Below are 18,099 nucleotides of genomic sequence, written 5' to 3' on the forward strand. Positions count from 1 at the left end.
TGTCCATGAGTCCTACTCAGGTCTTTCAAATTCAAGGCTGTGGCTTCCCTAATGGAGTCAATCCATCTTCTATTTGGTCTTCTTTTTCCTTCAATTTTCCTTAGCATGATTGTCTTTGCTGAGAAATCTTGCCTTCTCATGATGTGTCCAAAGTATTACTGCCTCAGTTCTGTAATTAAGTTTCTAAGGAAAGCTCTGGCTTGATTCGATTTAACACTCACTTGGTTCTCTTTCTGTCATTCCAGGGTATTTGTGAAGCTCTCTTCCAGCACCATGTTTTGAAAGCATCAATTTTCTTCCTGTCAGCTTTCCTCACTGTCTGGCTCTTACAGCCATTCACAGTATTTCTGCTACTACTTACAGTTATATTCTACATCTAGTAACAAAGAGAGTATGTTTCTCTATTCCAGTTGCAAGAGAACACCAGCAGGAAGATGTGATTACATTCATGTCCTGCTTGCAGGCTTCTCATATGTTTCTAGTTGGCCAGTGGCAACAGAAAGCTGACTAGTCAGTCTTTGGTCTGATCCAGCACTGCTCTTCTTACGTTCTTATGTTTTTCTTACAACCAGACCCAACCCACTGGCCATTGTACAAGTCTGATGCTACATACAGTATGGCAACTGGAAGAGATAACTTGTGTTCACTTGGAACATAATTAACACTTCGCAAGCATAATGGTCCATATGCCCCACTACACTTGTATAACTCAACGTTGTGATCAATTGTGTTTGAGAAACCCAGTGCAGTTGGCTGTTTTGTTCTCATTTACATTACTAATGGAAGGAGGCAAAATATATCGCAGGTTGTCAAGTATTTGGAGGATTTATTCTGCATATAAGCACCTGTTCAAGCCTACAATGACAGCTGAGATGTTTTTCCTCTCAAGGTTCCATTTGCAGCTGTGCTTACATTCTTGAAGGATAAAACTGGGCTTATTTACATCATTTCATTACATCCATAAGAAATTACTCTCCCTGCCATTTTGTATAGCTCTAATCAGAAACCATATCAACTGAAAATCCTTTTGAGAGAGGGATAGAGGGTCAACAGCATGTAAGGAGCAATTCATCCTCAGTGCCTTCATCTGCAGGGAATTATACACCCCGTCTTTATGAACTGTAAAATCAATGTACAATGTGTTGCCTCGATTTTAAACAATTTTCAGTGCATGAAAGATATTGGTTTGGCTCCACCCAGGAGTTTATTTTTGCTTAGGGTGCTTTTTTAATGCTGATTTCCATCTTTGCTATAAAACATGTTAAAATTTGTCAGACTATAGATAGTTTAAATCAGTAAGGAGTAGCACAACACCCACCCCCTTCCGCTATGATCAGCAATGATCTGAAGCCCTATTAACACACTGCATTGAGCTGGCATGGGTGTATGTCATCACCATAGCCTTCCCATTCCTATATATTACCACTAGATATCACTCCTATATTAATTTGGTTAGATGCAACAGCATAGTTAGATAGCAGGTTTGTGGAATGCATTTCTTGCCCACCTTCTGCCCAGGATAGTGGACAGCAGTTCCCATCAGTCTTATCTGTTGCTGTTATGTGCTGTCAAGCCATCTCCAACTTATTGCAACCCTAAGGGTGAAAGACGTCCGAAATGTCCATTCCATGACATCCCTTCTTAGCTATTTTAGATTTAAGGCTGTGGCTTCCTTTCTGGAGTCAATCCATCTCTTACTTGGTCTTCTTCTTCCTCTGCCTTTGACTTTCCCTAGCATGATTGTCTTCTCCAGTGAGTCTTGGCTCCTCATGTTGGTTCTAAAGTATGACAGGCTCAGTTTTGTCATGTGGCTTCTAGGGAAAGTTCTGGGTTAATTTGTTCTGGGACAAATTTGTTCTAGGACCCATGTTTGGCTTCAACAAACTGCTGTGTGCATGTTCAGAGATCTGTTCTGGGTGATTTGCACCTGGGAGCAATAAAGAACATATTTCAAGGAAAATTGTGACTTGTCTGCTTGAAGGAGAAACCTCAGCTCACAGCAGCTTATATGCAACCTACTGTTAACCTCCAGAAACTACCCTTATGAACATGCCTGAGCCCCAGCAGGAGGTGCCCTCATGCCTCCTTCTCTATGTGTTGCTCATTCAATTGAGCCTCCTTTCTCTGGTGACACCTTTTCATAGGGTAAATGGCAGGGGCTGGGCCTGTGTCTGAGAGTTCCTCATCCTCAGCAGTCCCTTCCACCACCTGTACATCTTGGCCATTCCCAGGAAGTACCTTGCTAGGTGAGATACCTAGCCTTGAGATAATCACCTCATCTGCCTGCATCTGAGAATCTTGTCCTTGCCCATCTTCCCCAATTCCATTGTGATCAAATTCACTTTCTGATTTTGAAGAATAGTCTGGGAAACAGCCAGCAGCCCAAGAGAATTACTGCCCCAAGCTGCCATGCTTCTTACACCCAACAGGGAGATTGTATTCCTATAGACCATGGCCACCTCTTCTCCCCAGTCCTCAAGTTGATGTTGGTGCTGTACTGAGTACCCAGGAGGGCACAGCTGGGAGTGATTCCTTTCAGTTCAGCCTTCCAGGTCTCAGTGATAGAAGGCAGGACAGCCCCCTCATCCACAATCATATCAAGGACCCATCTTTCTGTCAGCCCAGGCTATTTGCAAAGCTTTCCTTTGATATCATGTTTCAAACAAATCAATTTTCAAGCCCCGGCTAGTAAAGCTAATATTGAAACACACTGGGATCTGAAATCCAGAGATGTCTAGAGCACCATGCCTTTCCCATTCATGCTATATACATACTGGCCTTGCACCTGAGTTTTGCCAGTGTAGTGTAAAGCTGCTATAAGGCTGTTTTCTGTGTTCTCATAGCTATTGCAGAAGACATTGACTTTGTTCAGGGCAACTTTGGATGATGGTGTGACAGTAATAATGCCATTAAAAGTAACATGTAAACCTGACTTAAATTTGCCTCAAAGTAGGAAAATGGGGGAAACAACATTATTTATTTGTTAGTTTATTTATTTACAAGATTTATATACCCCTCATATTTGAGTATAAAACTTCTGGAGTGGTGTACAAGAGACATAGAAAAGCAAAAGAATGGTTAAAATAAAATCAATAAAATCATAGCAGGTTAGTTTGGGAAGGATTCCTGAAACAAAAGTATTTTGGGGAAGCACTGAAAAGCACAGTTTGGCATCTGCCTGACCTCCAAAAAGAGGGAGTTCCAGAGAAATGGAGGCACTTCAGTGAAGGTTCTTCTTGGAGTGAGCTGCAAGTAGGCCAGAGATCAATAGGGAACCACCTGTGACATCATGCCAACAGAGTATTGATAAACAGTTGCATCTTGCTGACTGGAACAGTTTCTCCACTAACATCTCCTTCTCCTTTCTTGTCCTCTGAATTACCCACCTTGTAATTGTTCCGGTTTTTTTCCTTTGGTCAGTTGTCTTAACTTCTTGAAACAAAGCTCAAATGCTAAGTATAATGTGTTCTAAAAGCAATGTCTGCTGGAAAAATAGGACAGAAGCAAAGCAGCTACAGCTAGCTCAGTGTCTCACTGAATTAAATTGTAATCCCATATCAATTTATCTGAGAGTAAGGCCCATTGGACTTACTTTTAGGAAACATTTATAGAATTGTGCTGTTAGAGATGATGTCACCATCTTTGGTGTGGAACTGACATATTTACTGTGAGCAAAGTAAGAAAATAAGGCATGAAGGGCTTACAGAGCTCACAAGAGAAAATATGGCCATATTGTCAGACTGCTCTGTAAGTTTCTATCTGTTTTGGAATGACCACCCCAGGGTTGGTTTTGAGACAGTGGTTTAAATTGGACAGTAGTTTCAACATCATCCCTTTTGTCTTCCTTCGTCTTCCTCCCTGCCATCCTGAAATCTGCACTGGTGGGGGTTCCCAGCAATCATGAGCCAAGTTTGTGGGTCCACAGGGACTGCAGGGAAAAGATGGGAAAGCACCCTGCTTTCCGGTCGTGCTGATGGAACAGCTTACCAACGGTATTAGACACACCCCAGTAGCTGGAGTTACAGGGATGTAGAGTGTGGAATCAAAGTCAGAAAGCCAGCTGTACATTTTGACAAAGAATTTGGGGTGAATAGGTTAATGACACCACATTACAGATACAGCTTACTCATGATATCATATTTCTGTTACACTGTGGACCAGGATAATCCTTCCTCAAGGGTGTGCAGGCGGAACTAAAAGATCGGAGTGGTTAGCTACGTGAAGAGTGTACAACAATATCATATTTTATTTAATATTTTAACCCAGAAAGTAAATAAATTAGCTATAGGATAACTGCTTTGCTTTCTCCATTGTGACTAAGCTTATGGACAGGGAATTAATTATATGGGAACTAAGAACATTTATTTCTTGATTTTAAAGCAACGGAGGAGAAGAGAACATTGAAAGAAACAGGTGGACATAATGTAAAAAAAATCTTAAACACATTAGCAGTGTGGCATATGTGGCTCTCCAAATGTTGCTGAATTGCTACTTTAGAAATCCCTAGTCAGCATAGCCAGTGTTGAGAGATGATGCAAGTTGCAATCCAGAAAGCATCTAGAATGACATGTTTCCCATCCCTGGCTTATATATTCTAAAACAGCAAACACAAAGCAAAATATATGTTCTTCAAACTCATAAGGATGATGCAAAGAAACACCATCTGTACAATATGATCTTCAAGATATTTGTCAAAGTTATCTTGTTTAAAAAATTTCTTCCAATCTATAAACCCACTGGTTATATTGTTGGTAAATTTGATTGCATTTTGTTACACCTCCTCTGAATAAGCATAGAAAGTACTCTGAACCTAAATTTCAGAGGCATTTTTGATACGACAAAGTAAAATACTTGCTTCAGAATTACATGGTATTATTTGAATATTTATTTTACAGAAAACTGAAAAGGATATGGAATTCAGATAATTCAGATCTTTCTCTTTCTCTCTTTTGGAAAAAGAGGAACAGCAGGATATTGTTTTCATTTCTGTCTTCAACAGGATTATTTTACAAATGGAGACAGAATACTTAAAAAAGACTCTCAGCAGGACTACCATCTGGAGTATGCCATGGAAAACAGCACCCATACGATACTTGCCTTCAGCCGGCAGCTTCATACTTGTGACCCCAATGACAAGACTATAACGGTAAAGCAGTTCATGGTAAATCCGACTCAGAGAGAAAGAGAAGAAAGAGAGATCGAGATCAAAATCAGTTAAATCAAAACTGAATAAATAAAATAGTTTGAATAAAAACCCAATTAAAATTATTTGTGAATCTCTTATTCTCATGTTGGATTAGCCATTATATTAACAATGCATCGTTACTATTATGTTAAATATGCTTAGCATGAGAAAGAAGTTTTCCTCCTTAAGCTATTGTCCCTATAACTGAATTAGTGCAATTAGAGGATGTATAGAAGTCATGTATATGAGCTGACCAACCATAATAACCCAGGAGCAGGTCCCACTGAAATCCGTAGGACTTATTTCTGAGTAGTCGTGAATCACAGAATATGCTTCAGCAGCAGGCTTCCAGGTCCATAGATCTACAGCTAATTGAATGCCCATGTTCTAGATTACTTCCATGCCACTTGAACCCTGTAAATATCACCTAAGGAAACTCATCTGAATCTGCTTAATGATCTTTTAGAAACAAGACTGAGGTAGTTGGATATTCTGCTGTGGTAAACTGTGATAATAAGCTTAAGGCACCATCTTACACAAGTTCAGAAAACCGTTACAACTTCCAGCATCCCCTAGCTAGTCACAGTGGAGAGAGTAGAGAACTTAGGACTTTTATGAGTTTCAACATGTACAGACCTGTGTCCTTGGTTTTCTTCTTACTGAACACCTATTCTTCTTTACTAAACATCTATTCAATAAAGTTTCTCTTGTTCCAGGAAAGCACAGTGCGCGTGATATGGGCGTACCATGACAAAGACTTCAGGGAAGGAAGTCAAAATTATCATGGTATGAATCGAGGGACAAAGAGTCTTCGTTTATTGAACCCAGAGAGGAATGCTGTTATCTCTTCCTCCCTGTCATATTTTGACTTGGCAAACCAAGACGTAAGTTACTTTGGGTTTTGCTGTTATTGAGTATCGGGGTAAGGTGCATAGAACTGCTGGCTGAATGCACAGGAAACAAAAATTAGAGTTTGACATTATATTAGCTATTTCTTATCTTTTTATTAAGACAGGTGCCTATTCCAGACAAAGACACAACATATTGGTGCCAAATGTTTAAGATCCCTCCACTGCATGAAAAGCATCATGTAATAAAGGTAAGTCATCTAGCTAAAGAAATCTCGGTCTATATATATGGGAATTTGCCGTCTCGAATCCCGAAGTCAACCTTCTTTGCTGTGGATTTCTTTATTTATGAGATTTTAGAAATAGCAAAGATCTTTGGTGCATAGTGTTAGCTTTAAAAAGTACACTGTTGCATTAGCTTTCTATTCAGCTTTCTGTTCTGCCAAAGTTCTGTTGACAACCTTTAATCTTAGATAAATCGAACAAGAATTGATAAAGAACTGGATTTAGATCCACCAACAGTTTCCCCTAATTTAGGAGAGAAGTTTGAGATTTGAATGTTTCTGTTGAAATGGGAAATCCATTTTTCCACATGGCTTACTGGATTTGATCCTTCAGTCTTTAAGCGCTCAGTTCCTCATTACACCTGAGACAGAGATGGTTATTTCATGCCGTTTTACTTATTAGGATTTTAAATAAGGACCTTAACAGAGCATCCATTTCTTATTCTGAACCAGTTTATATTTGTAAATATGAGACTCAAAGGTTATTTGTATATTTTGAAATGTCACAAAATCTCAAGACCAGAGCTATATGCAGTTTTCATATGGGAAAGAATAACGTTCCTTTATGCCTGCATATATATCTTGTGGCTAGATGTGCACTTGCATCATGCTTTGAAAGACTCCACAGATGCCAAAGGCACAATTCCTTGCATATAACTTTTGACTAGATATACTCCTGATATCCTGAGTGTTCTACAATTCAAGAGATCGTTCAATATATTATGTATGCTGTTCAGGTCTTCCAGCTCCCATGTACTTCAAATTAAGTTCCCTGATATCTCTTGCCACTTTTTTTTGGGGGGGGGTGTCTCAGTTCACCTGAGTAAATATGAACAGTATAAATTGGATTCCTCTTGACAGAGACAATAGAAAGGGATCTTCCAACCATCTCTGTGAACAGTTTCAAAAAGCTCTAATTCTGCTCTTTGAAGACTGACCAAAGATGACGTTATGGTCTTGTGTAATGATACAGAAGGCATGCATGTTGGGAGAATATTTGTAGTTCTCCATTCTGACACAGAAGCCTTTCTTTCCCTTTTGAATTTCATCAACTGCTCAAATAATACACAGATACATGAAGCACATTTAACAAATTCCACAATCAGTATGAAGTACAACACTCCACATGCCAAAGCCTTTGAAATAATCTGAATGAGTTACAAACTGGTTTTTCTTTCCCTTCACCCAATATGTTTACATGTTATTGTTGTCATAACAATTTCAACAAATGTAATAAAGAAACCACTACAATACAGTTGCATTTGGGTCACCAGTCTGTGTCACCCTCTTCACATCCCACCATTTTATTTTAGTCCTGGGGTGTTTACATAAATAAGCTAGGAAAAGATGTCTTTTCATAAAATAAGTGGGATGTTGAAACGAGCAGAGTCCCAGTCCCTTTGTTGGCATATGACATACAAGCTTAAGTTCAAGGAAATGGTTCTGTTTAGCTGAAGTCTCTTTTAATGAGCCAATCTTTCAGCTAGCACCAGGTACCAGACTAGCAAGATCCAATTGTCTATATTAATACAGTCTGAAACTGTTTCCCAGTTATTGGATATTTATATCCTTGCTACTGCTAATAAAAATATAGAGAACAAAACAAGGAATAGGTCTGCTTTAGCCATTGGCTTATTTATTTATTGATTAACATTTCTATAATGTCTTATTCATACAGAAGTCCTAAAGGCAGTTACAATGATTTAAGGCAATAGGCCCTTACAACAATGAAAACAAGAACATTAGAAGTACTTTTGTTGGGGAAGGGGATGCTAAATTGAAAATCTGTGTTTTCACGTTCTTTCTATAGGCCAAAAGAATGGGGACCAAGCATAGTTTTTGCCTCCAAACCAAGTGTGTTTAAAAAATGGGGTTTCTGCAGTGGTGCACTCAAAAGGACTTCTCCTGTTGATCTTAGTACTCAGGCATGTATATAGCAGCTGGTTCTTAAGATATAGCACCTTGCAGAAGTATTCGCCCTCTTCCCCAACTTTTCCACATTTTCTGGTGCTACAATTTAGAATTGAAATTGATTTAATCAGCACAGTTACTGCTTGCTGTACATAAGATACTCAAAACTGTGAAGGTACAAAATATTTTTATTATGACATACAAGTAAACAAAAACAAACTTGTTGGTTGCGTGAGTATGCACTCCCATGATACAATACTTGGTAAAGGAGCATTGGGGGCAATTGTCTATCAGCTTTGCACATCTGGCTTCTATGCAAAAACTTCTGTTCTTTCTGCCAAAACTCCAGATTATTCGGGGGCCATTGGTGAACAGCAGTGTTCAAGTCTTGCCATGGATTCCTCATCAGATTGAGGCTTGGGCAATGACTGGGCCATTCAAAGACATTCAAGTTCTCAGTTTTCAGTCACTCCAGTGTTACTCTGGCTATTTATTTAGGATCATTGCCCTGTCTGCTCTGCTCCAGTCCTAGGTCCCTTGCAGACTGAAGCAGCTTTTTCTCTAGAATTGCCCTGTGTTTGACACCTTCCATCTTGCCCTCAATCCTGACCAGTTTACCAGTCCCTCCCAGGGAAAGTATCCCAACTGCATGATGCTGGCATCACTATGCTACACTGTGGGCATGGTGTTCTCAGGACAGTGAGCACCATTGGCTTTGTACCACATGGCAAGGCCCCTCATCAGGGCCCCAAAATTCAGTTTTGGTCTCATCACAGCAAAGAACCTTTTCCATGTGTTTGCGGTGTTTCCCACATGCCTTCCTGGAAACACTTAAACAGGCTCTGATAATGGGGTTGTCTCAGCAATAGTGTTCTTTCATAAAGCCTCGCTTTGTTGAGTGTCCAGGTAGTAGCTTGGACACATGGATGGCTTGTTCTGTGCCAGCTGTGGAACCACCACTGGCCTCTTGGTTGCTTCGGTGGCTATTGGCGAACAACCTTCCCCAGGCAGAGTTGCAGTTGAGCCACTTTTTTTCCATTTTGTTATAGAGGATTTAATTAATTAATCCTCAGGATGTTCATACTTTGAGATATTTTTATAACCCCGGTCCTGATAGTTCCTTGGTCTTCATTACGCTGTCAGTTTAGACATGCTCTGTGTGGCCTTCCAGAAACAGGTGTTTTTAATCTGAGGTCACGTGGCTCTGGAATTGCACACAGGTGGGCTCCATTCAGTGACTCACAGTACTCTGGAGGCTATAGCTTGCACCAGTGTTTATTTAGGCATGTCACTGCAAAGGGGGTACACCTTATGCAACCAACACGTGTCAGATTGTTTTTGTTTGCTTAACTTCTGTGCCAAAGTGAAAATGTTTTATACTTTCATAGTGTTGAGTATCTTGTGTCCATCAAATGATAGCAATGGCAAGTAAATCCATTTCCATTTCAACTAGTAACACAGCAAAACATGAAAAAGTCAAAGATGGTATGAGAATACTTCCACTATAGCTGGGTCCTAAGCTGTTTAGGATTTTAAAGGTTAAGACTAGCGTAAGACCCGATATAATCATAAAGATCTTGACCCATATCTCCTTGAAGGACCATCACATGAAGATAAGAGAACCTCTTTCTCTACACCTTCCCCAACATAATCAGGGCAAACTAATATAGGAATAAAGTCTCCAGCAGACACATGTGAATGGGATTTTTTTTTTTTACTCATTGAAATAATTTTCAGAGGCGGTTCCATCCAGTTGGAGCTCCAAACAGCTTCAGAGAAATCTTCTTCACACAAGTTGAGAACTATTCCTCTGCAGTTGCAAAGTATTACAGTTGCTTTTCAACACTTGTTCATTCTTGAATTACAAAGAAAAGGATTAAGAGCATTGTAAATGATAATAGCTGCTTTGAGTGCCAGTTTTTGGTAGGAAGGTGTTGTACAAATCACATAAACAAATACATAATAGAGATTTGACTATGTTGCACCAAACCAAAGAAACACACCCTTCTTCAGTTTGTTAGGTGGAGTGGAAAGACAAAATCTTGCCCAGCCATTAAGACATTAGGTTGATTTTATAGCCAATAACTTCCTCCAGCAATAAGCACTAAAACACCTGATTTGGTTGCTTCGAATCACAAATGTCTTTAACCAAGGATGCATCATTTACCATAGCATGTCCTTACCTAGTTTTCATTAATATCCCAAATCAAGAGATGACATTCTTTGACTGATGTGCTAACTTTAACCATCCTAATTGCAACTACCCTATGAAGTTCTGGCAGTAACAATTACCTACTTTTTGTGACTTGCGGTACCCCTAGAATCCTTAAATTCTTTTAGCCTTCCAGTTTGTATACTTCATTGGCCCATTTTTACTCAATCTGTACTATACTGCAAGAAAGTATACAAATACCTAGTACTATTAGATCTTCCCCATTTTTAGACTCTCCCTTTTGTAGCCGCAGCTTTTTCTGCTGCTTGCAGTTTCCCCTTTTCTCCCTTTGGTCTGCTCATACTTTGTATTTGTATTTTGCCCCCTGCCTTATCTGCATCACTGGCTGCTGAGGCGGGTGACAGCGGCACACACAGAGTTTACATTCCCCCAGCAGTCCACAGGTTGAGCAATGCAAGGGCCCTGCAGCGTGGGACAGGCTTGGAAAACACCCTGATGCAATCCTTCTCTCAGCCCTGCCCTTACTTTTGATGACCTTGTGTCAAAGAGGTAGACCTGGATGTAAACAGTGGGTACTTGTAAGTTCTCTAGAGGACCGTGCATAGACACAGAAGGGGCTTAAGTTCTGCAGGCCTTCTTTTGAGAACCATCAGTGCAGCATCATGAAGTAGGCACAGAAGGCTGGATACTGGCTGAATTTCATCTGAAATGTATGCCGCTGAAATAGGGGCCCATTAATGTTACTCTAGCTGTGTACATTTTTCTAGGAGTGACTCCTGTGCATCTGAACTAACTTTTAGATGGCTGTATGTATTCATGAGTATTTATAAACTGCTTACCTCTAAAATTGTCAAGCAATGTACACACATTACAAAAACATTAAAAAAGGACCAATACATGGAGCATATTGTATCTACGTAAGATGGAAAGCTAAACTACACATAGTAGGCTTGCGTAAACAAAGAGGTCTTCTAACAGCTGCCTAAAAATGAAGTGTTGCCTCATGCCTAATTCCACTGGGAAGATTAGCTAAATATAAGGGTGGAAGCTGACTGCATCTGTCCTTCCTTTGGAAGTACTATCAGTCCTGGGAAAGTTTGGGCCATCTGAACCATTTTAGGCCATTTAGAACATGTACATTTGCCTGGGAACCACTTCCTGATAACCATTCCCTGGCACAGAACATACCTTTCAAGGACCTTCCTTATTGGGCTTCAATGTGAGTCAGAGGGTGTTTGTTTTTACTGCCGAATAAAATAAATTGAGATCTATTATACTGGGGGTTTTAAAATAAGAATTCGAACACTTACATGTTGATTCTAAGAGCTCCGCTGTCCTTACAGTGTGTAATGCACATTTCTTGTACATTTTGAAATTCAAATCTGCATCGACCAGCAATAAACACAGCATAGAATTTAGTACAATAAAATTTCCTATTTTTGCTCAAAACCTAGTGCACATTTTTCATAATTTTAAAATTACTACTATCATTTTAGTCAGAGTTGCACAAGTCAACGAATATAAACTTAGGCAGGTCTGGAATGGCAAGCCTCGCGGGGCCAATATCCAGGGGGATGCCTGCTGCCAAAGTGCCACCATGGGCAGTGACCCAAAGTGGCTGCAAAGAGCCTTATTTACACTTTGTTTCTTTTGACAGATAGCAGAAGGTGAGCTGTCAAGAGAAACAAAGCTAAAAAATGATATTTGCCCATGAAAGGAGTTAGTCATTAGATCACACCATGTGCAGTGAGATCCTTTTTGTTTCTTTGATTCTTATAAGGTTCCTCACACTTTTCAAGGCTTTCCCGAGACTCTAGTTGTGCAGGAATGCAAACCACCCAATTTTATGGAAGCATGGAAAGCTGTCAAAACTGGTTCCTTTTATAATGGCTTTGTGAGAGAGCTATTCAAGGCATGAAAGCATATGTCTTTTTTTTAAAGCCAGAGCAATACAAAAACAAGCCAAGTTACTTAATACAATAATATTCATAATGTTAAATAATGGAGAAGAATGAATACACTTCCTCAAATCCCCATACACACCAGCAAATGCAGGCCGAGAAAACACTCTCAGCACAAACCCGCCTCTGCATTTCCCTTCCTGGTAGAAAACATAGCTGAGAAAGGAAAAGGGACGGTGTTTGGGTCTCCGCCCAGAGGGTGGACCAGGCTTGGCATGGCTCCTGGCTGGGCTCCTATTGAGCGGGGAATCGGCACCAAGAGTGCAGCTAGACCTGCACAGGTCCCGGCGAGCAAGGTGAGACTGTTGTGTGCTCGCTCAGCAGCGGCTCTTTCACGGACTGCCAGGAAATGCCAGAGGGCCAGTGCCAGTCCGTGGAACGGCAGTTGAAAAGAACTGCTTAGCACTGAACCCTAAGAGCAGGTTTTGGGAAACACAGGATGCTGCAGTGGATAGGGGTAACTGATAAAAACTGAGTGCCTGACCTTGCACCAGCAGGCTTGCAAAGCCACCACTGGAACCAGTGGAGTGTTTTTATTATTTTAATTATGATTGCTGTAATGGCTATATGATAAATAGAACAATGACTACTATGATACAATTTGTTAACTTACTATTTGTGGCTAAAAATCACTGTAACATCTGGTGGTACCATGCTAAGATCATTCATGCATCATGGGCACTACATTCCTAGCAACTCGATATTGCTTTAGTAGCAGGCCATATGAATTCATGGGGGTGGGGTGCTTCTGTCCTGGTGTCATTGAGCAAGCAAACACTCAACTGATCTTGGAATCTGCATTTGTCCAGGAAGCCCTATAGAGTAGGCTAACTACTAAATTCATGAGCATGTCTCGGCAATGCCTAGTTCCTAAGCACTCCAAAGCATTATCTGTCATAGTCACCTGCATGTCACTAGATGCTGTAGGATGTAGCTCCCATTAGCCTTCCAATGGTTCATAAGAGTCCCTATTTGGAAAATAAACGTAATTTTGAAAGCCATAAGCAGGCCACAGTGTAAACTTTGAGGAACCACTTTGTTCACAGTTGTCACATTCAGCAGCATTAAAAAATATGTTCTCTGGCAGCCATGAAATTGGCTTCTTTGAGTTCACAATTCACTTCTTGGAGAAGGGATTATGCATTTCTACCATGACCAATCTGACCTTTATTCCAAAGGTTACCTTGGCTATTTACTGAGCTCAAGAGCTCTTCCTGGCTTCATTCTTCCTTGTCCTTGTAAGAGAAGATCACCTGACCTGCAGCTCTTGAAAGTCAGTGATCTTATTTAGATCTACGCAGGATCACTAGCTACACAGATGGAACACGTGCCTGTTTGTCGCCTTCAAGATGTTGGTGCTCAGTCAGCTTGTCTCTTGCCCAGTGGGTGAGAGAACATATTGCTTTGCTCCATGGCTGTAGTAGCTTCCCCATCTTAATGGTATTGTGACTCAGTCAGGGAGTGGTCACATAAGCAGCCTTCTGGGGAAGGGTCCTTAGAAGGGAAATATGCAAAGCAACCATTTCCTTGGAGCATAACTTAACCAAACACTAGAAAATGTACCTCTGAAAGCCCCGAGAGTACTTCCAGGATGCAATTGTTGCTGAGGGCTTGGGAAGCAGAGAGAAAGTTCTTAGCCCCCACTATGGAATGAATTGCATTTTGTCATCTGTATGACATCCTTCACCACTTGAAGAGAGAAACAGCAGTTCTGTACTTAGCAGTAAATGTTTGCTATTCTTAAGGGAAAGAAGCTACCTAGGAAGGCCCTGGCAATTATAAGTGGCCTATAAATACATGTAAGACAGACAGACAGACAGAAAAAGAAAGAAAATAAGGGAAAGGCAACAGCAAGGCATACCCTGTATTTTACCTGCTTTCTGAAGGGATGGCTTAATTTCAGTACTGAGGGAAGTTTGTTTGTTTGTTTATTTATTTATTTAGAAAATTTCTATGCTGCCCCATTCGCCGAAGCCTTGGGGCGGCTCACAAAACATAATTTAAAATATAATACATTAAAAATATAAAACGAATTAACAATATAAAATAAGTCACCCTGGCCAAAGAATAAAATAAGGAAATAATCTTAGCAATTAAAATGGCGTTTGAATAAAAAGGTCTTTGCCTGGCGCCGAAAAACAAATAACAACAGTGCCAGGCGGACCTCTCTGGGGAGTGAATTCCATAGATTAGGCGCCACCGCAGAGAAAGCCCTCCTCTGAGTATCTACCCTCCTAATTTCCTTCACGGAGGGTTCCCGGAGAAGGGCCTCTCCCGCAGATCTCAAGGGGCAGGCGGGCATATATGGATGTAAGCGCTCCTTCAGGTAGCCAGGACCCAAGCCGTTTAGGGCTTTATAGGTCATCACCACCACCTTGAATTGGGCCCGGACTTCAATGGGAAGCCAGTGAAGCTGACAGAGGGCTGGAGTCATGTGAACATAATGCCCAGTCCCTGTCAGCAGGCAACTCTGACAACTCTGTTTTGAACCAATTGAAGTATCCGGACTGTCTTCAAGGGTAGCCCCACGTAGTTCCTTCTCTCCTTTTAGTACCTACCTAAAGTGCTGTCCTGACTAACTAGTTTTTTGGCATCCTTTCTTGTCTCATAGGGGCCAGTTTGCCTGCCCAGTCTCTTCACTATCATTGAAGATCTATTCATTTTTATTTCATTTCCATAGGGGGTTTCTGCATTACTTTCTGCCTCCCAGGCTAATTTTGTTTATTCCATCATCTTAGGGAAGTGGTAACAGATCTCATTTCTACTCTACTTTCTACCTTGGTTGGAAATGTCTGCAGTTGGAGAAGGCTTTTCTTCCTCCAGAAAAGAGGTGGAGATAGCCTTCTCGGGCTCAGAAGAAGAGCTGGTGTTTTCCCTGTATAGAATCTCCATACCCATGGCAGAGGATGCACGCACACACTCACGCAAGTACAGGTAAATCAAGAGAGTGTGCAAAATCACAGATTACAGATTAAGCAACATATGGCCTGGCTTGCTTGTCATCCTGCGGGCATCCTGGCCAAAGGCACATTATCGTTTCCTCCTTTCCTGTTAGTGGCACGCGTGGCTGCTAGGAGGCCCCCAAGATGGCGCAGTGGCTCCCATATAGGCCTCCATAGCACAAGGGGGTAGCAGGGATGGTAAGGAAGCATGCTCTGGCAGCATCGTGGATGCCATGGCTGTACGTAACCTCATCAGCAAGGAGTGGTGGTGGACTGATGGTATGAGCAGTTGTGCTGGCTGGAAGTGTGGGGCGCATGCAGAAATGCATTGGTGCATAGCACACCTGTTACCTGAAAGCAGCTGGCTGCGATTTGAATCTACCACCAGCAAGCAAAATGGTCCTGCGCCAGAACTCTGAGCACTGGCGAAAGGCAAGAGTGAACATGGCTACAACTAAACTAATGCCAAATTTGTGGAACTCTGTGATCACTAAGCAATGTTTCTATTCCTCATAACTCAGCACTGTCCTTTAGTACTTCCATCTTGGACTGAAATACTCCCCACCCCATTCTAGAATTGGGCATCTATGTGCAAAAGCAGGCACCCACCCACAGCTAGGTTTTTAATTTTTTAATATTTTTATTTTAAAAAAATATTTTCTTAAAAAAAACAAAGCTTGCTTTCTGGACTGGGTTAACCATGGTTAAGCAATTGTGTTATTGCCTGACTGCTGCACAAACTAATCAATTGAAAAATACCATTCATCATATCTGGCATTTTCCTGGAACACTTACGAAGTATTTTATCCCATTCCATAGTCTTTGACACTCTTTTCATGATGCTTTTATATGCTACACTGCTGACTTGTTTGAGGGTGTATATTTTAGATTTGGTTTTTTTTTCCTGTTGCGGCAAGCTGTCCTGAGAATTTGCTTACAAGGGGGCATATAAATGTTTTCAACAAATAAGGACAGACAAAAATGGATATGCTGCCACATTTTATGCCTCTGCTTAGGGCCAAGAACAAGTTGCCAGAATACTTTATCTGCTCTGGAACAGGCTAACAGATGGTATTTAAGCATAATTTTTAGATTCATAGTAGCCCCTCATGAAAAAGCAGAGTCCCTCAAAAATCTTGTTGCCATGGGTAACTGGGCTTTTTGACATAGGAACCTATTAGTAATGCTGAAGCCCACAGCATGAAAAACAATGAAGCTCCAGTTTGAGAGCATGATTGATCGAAAGCCAAGGAGCCGCTACGGCATCTGATACTTAATGGGGCCACTGTTTCTTATCTTCAATGATAGACAGTACCTAATTATTATTCTGTGGTCTGCTCTACATTTTTCTTAATGCAAATTGCATCACTTTTTTCTGAAGATAAAAATGACCCCCCAGCATCAAGAAGTTTTGTATTTGGTGTGTTTACTACCTGTACAAACATATTCAGCTTCACAAAATCAGTCTATCTATAAAATGTTCAGCTGCATATCACAAAGTATCCATGCTATGGTTCCTCTGATCGGGCAGATTTTCTCTTACTAGGCTGTACCTATTGATTATTTGCAAGAATATTCCATTATTTGGACTTGCAGCTTATCCTTATAACAAGAGTAAGCAACATGCAGCCTGCTGAGTCCCTGTAGAGCTTTGCCAGGCAACATGACGTACAGAGAACATACACCTTCTTGAGAAGTAGAATTGCACTCCTGCAGTCCTTCCAGGCCCCCTGCAGGTGCACTTCAAGTGCACCCTGTTTCTTGTAAAACGCACGTGCAGGTTCCACCATCACTGTGGGAAATTCAGTGATAGCATTTCCGGTGGCAGCAGAAGCGTGTGTATCCTGCAGTGCGTTCTCTGGTCTCAGCGAAGTACCTGTTCCCTCAAGCATGCCGAACCCTGCCTTAATCACTTAAAGCCAGTAACAATAGTGAAGATAGCCAGCAGCTCTGATTTTAAAACATTTTAAAGATGATGCCCATGACTGGTAATACATTCTGATTTAAATAAATAAACAAAACTAATAAATAAAGTGTCACAAAAATAAGATGCTTTAAAAAGGTATGTGGGAAATGCAACAGTCAAGTCTTCAGACTCAGCCATTGTTTAGTATAATTTACAGCAACACACTTTGACATTTATGAGAAGAATGAACAATCATTGTCTTTGGCAATTTGTGCAGTGATACAGGCCGTTCAAGGATGGGTCTCACTAGAGGAGAGGTTCGCCTGGCACTGAGCCTATATTCTTTTCAGTGCCAGGTCAAAACCTTTTTATTTAAGTGTTATTTTAAAAATTAGTATTTTAATAGTTTTAATCGGTCACTCTTGACTTAATTTATTTTTGTTGGCTGTGTATTGTTTTATATTTGTATCAATTGTTTATTTGTTTTTGATTTTAATGTTTGTAAGCCATTCTGAGCTACCACGCACAGAGGATGGCATATAAAAGTATAAAATAAAATAAAAAAAATAAAATACTATCTTATCAGCCCCTTGTTAATGGCTGGATTGGTCCTCCTGACTTTTTCTAGCAAGAGATGGGAACTTCTCCCAAGGGCTAACTGGTAGCAAATGTCTTAGAAGGCCTTTATCACCTATCCCAAGGTGGGTTGATAATGTCCTGGTAGCCATAAGCTTAAAGGGAGATGGTCTTTGGGAGTGGGAGGCACTTCATAGGAAACACAAGGGCAAGGGCCACACCATGAATACCTTGGCTCGTGGTAGTTGTTTTTTCAGAGTCCTGGTGTGGGACACAGCTAGCCTTCCCTTCATAGGGCCTGAGTATGTGTCCA

The 18,099-nt window shown here is 40.9% G+C and overlaps 1 protein-coding gene across 1 annotated transcript in view; it reads left to right on the forward strand.

The window, feature by feature from the left end:
• MOXD1 (monooxygenase DBH like 1) overlaps window positions 1-18,099 on the forward strand; it is a 54,881-nt gene that overhangs the window by 8,503 nt on the left and 28,279 nt on the right. Inside the window, exons 2-4 of the mRNA XM_044449030.1 lie at window positions 5,000-5,146; window positions 5,902-6,069; window positions 6,201-6,284. Of these exons, the coding sequence (XP_044304965.1) occupies window positions 5,000-5,146; window positions 5,902-6,069; window positions 6,201-6,284 (399 nt within the window). The remainder of the gene's footprint in view (window positions 1-4,999; window positions 5,147-5,901; window positions 6,070-6,200; window positions 6,285-18,099) is intronic.

This window comes from Varanus komodoensis, unplaced genomic scaffold (assembly GCF_004798865.1).
Source record: "Varanus komodoensis strain SLA01 unplaced genomic scaffold, ASM479886v1 scaffold1, whole genome shotgun sequence".
In the NCBI taxonomy this organism is placed as follows: domain Eukaryota; kingdom Metazoa; phylum Chordata; class Lepidosauria; order Squamata; family Varanidae; genus Varanus; species Varanus komodoensis.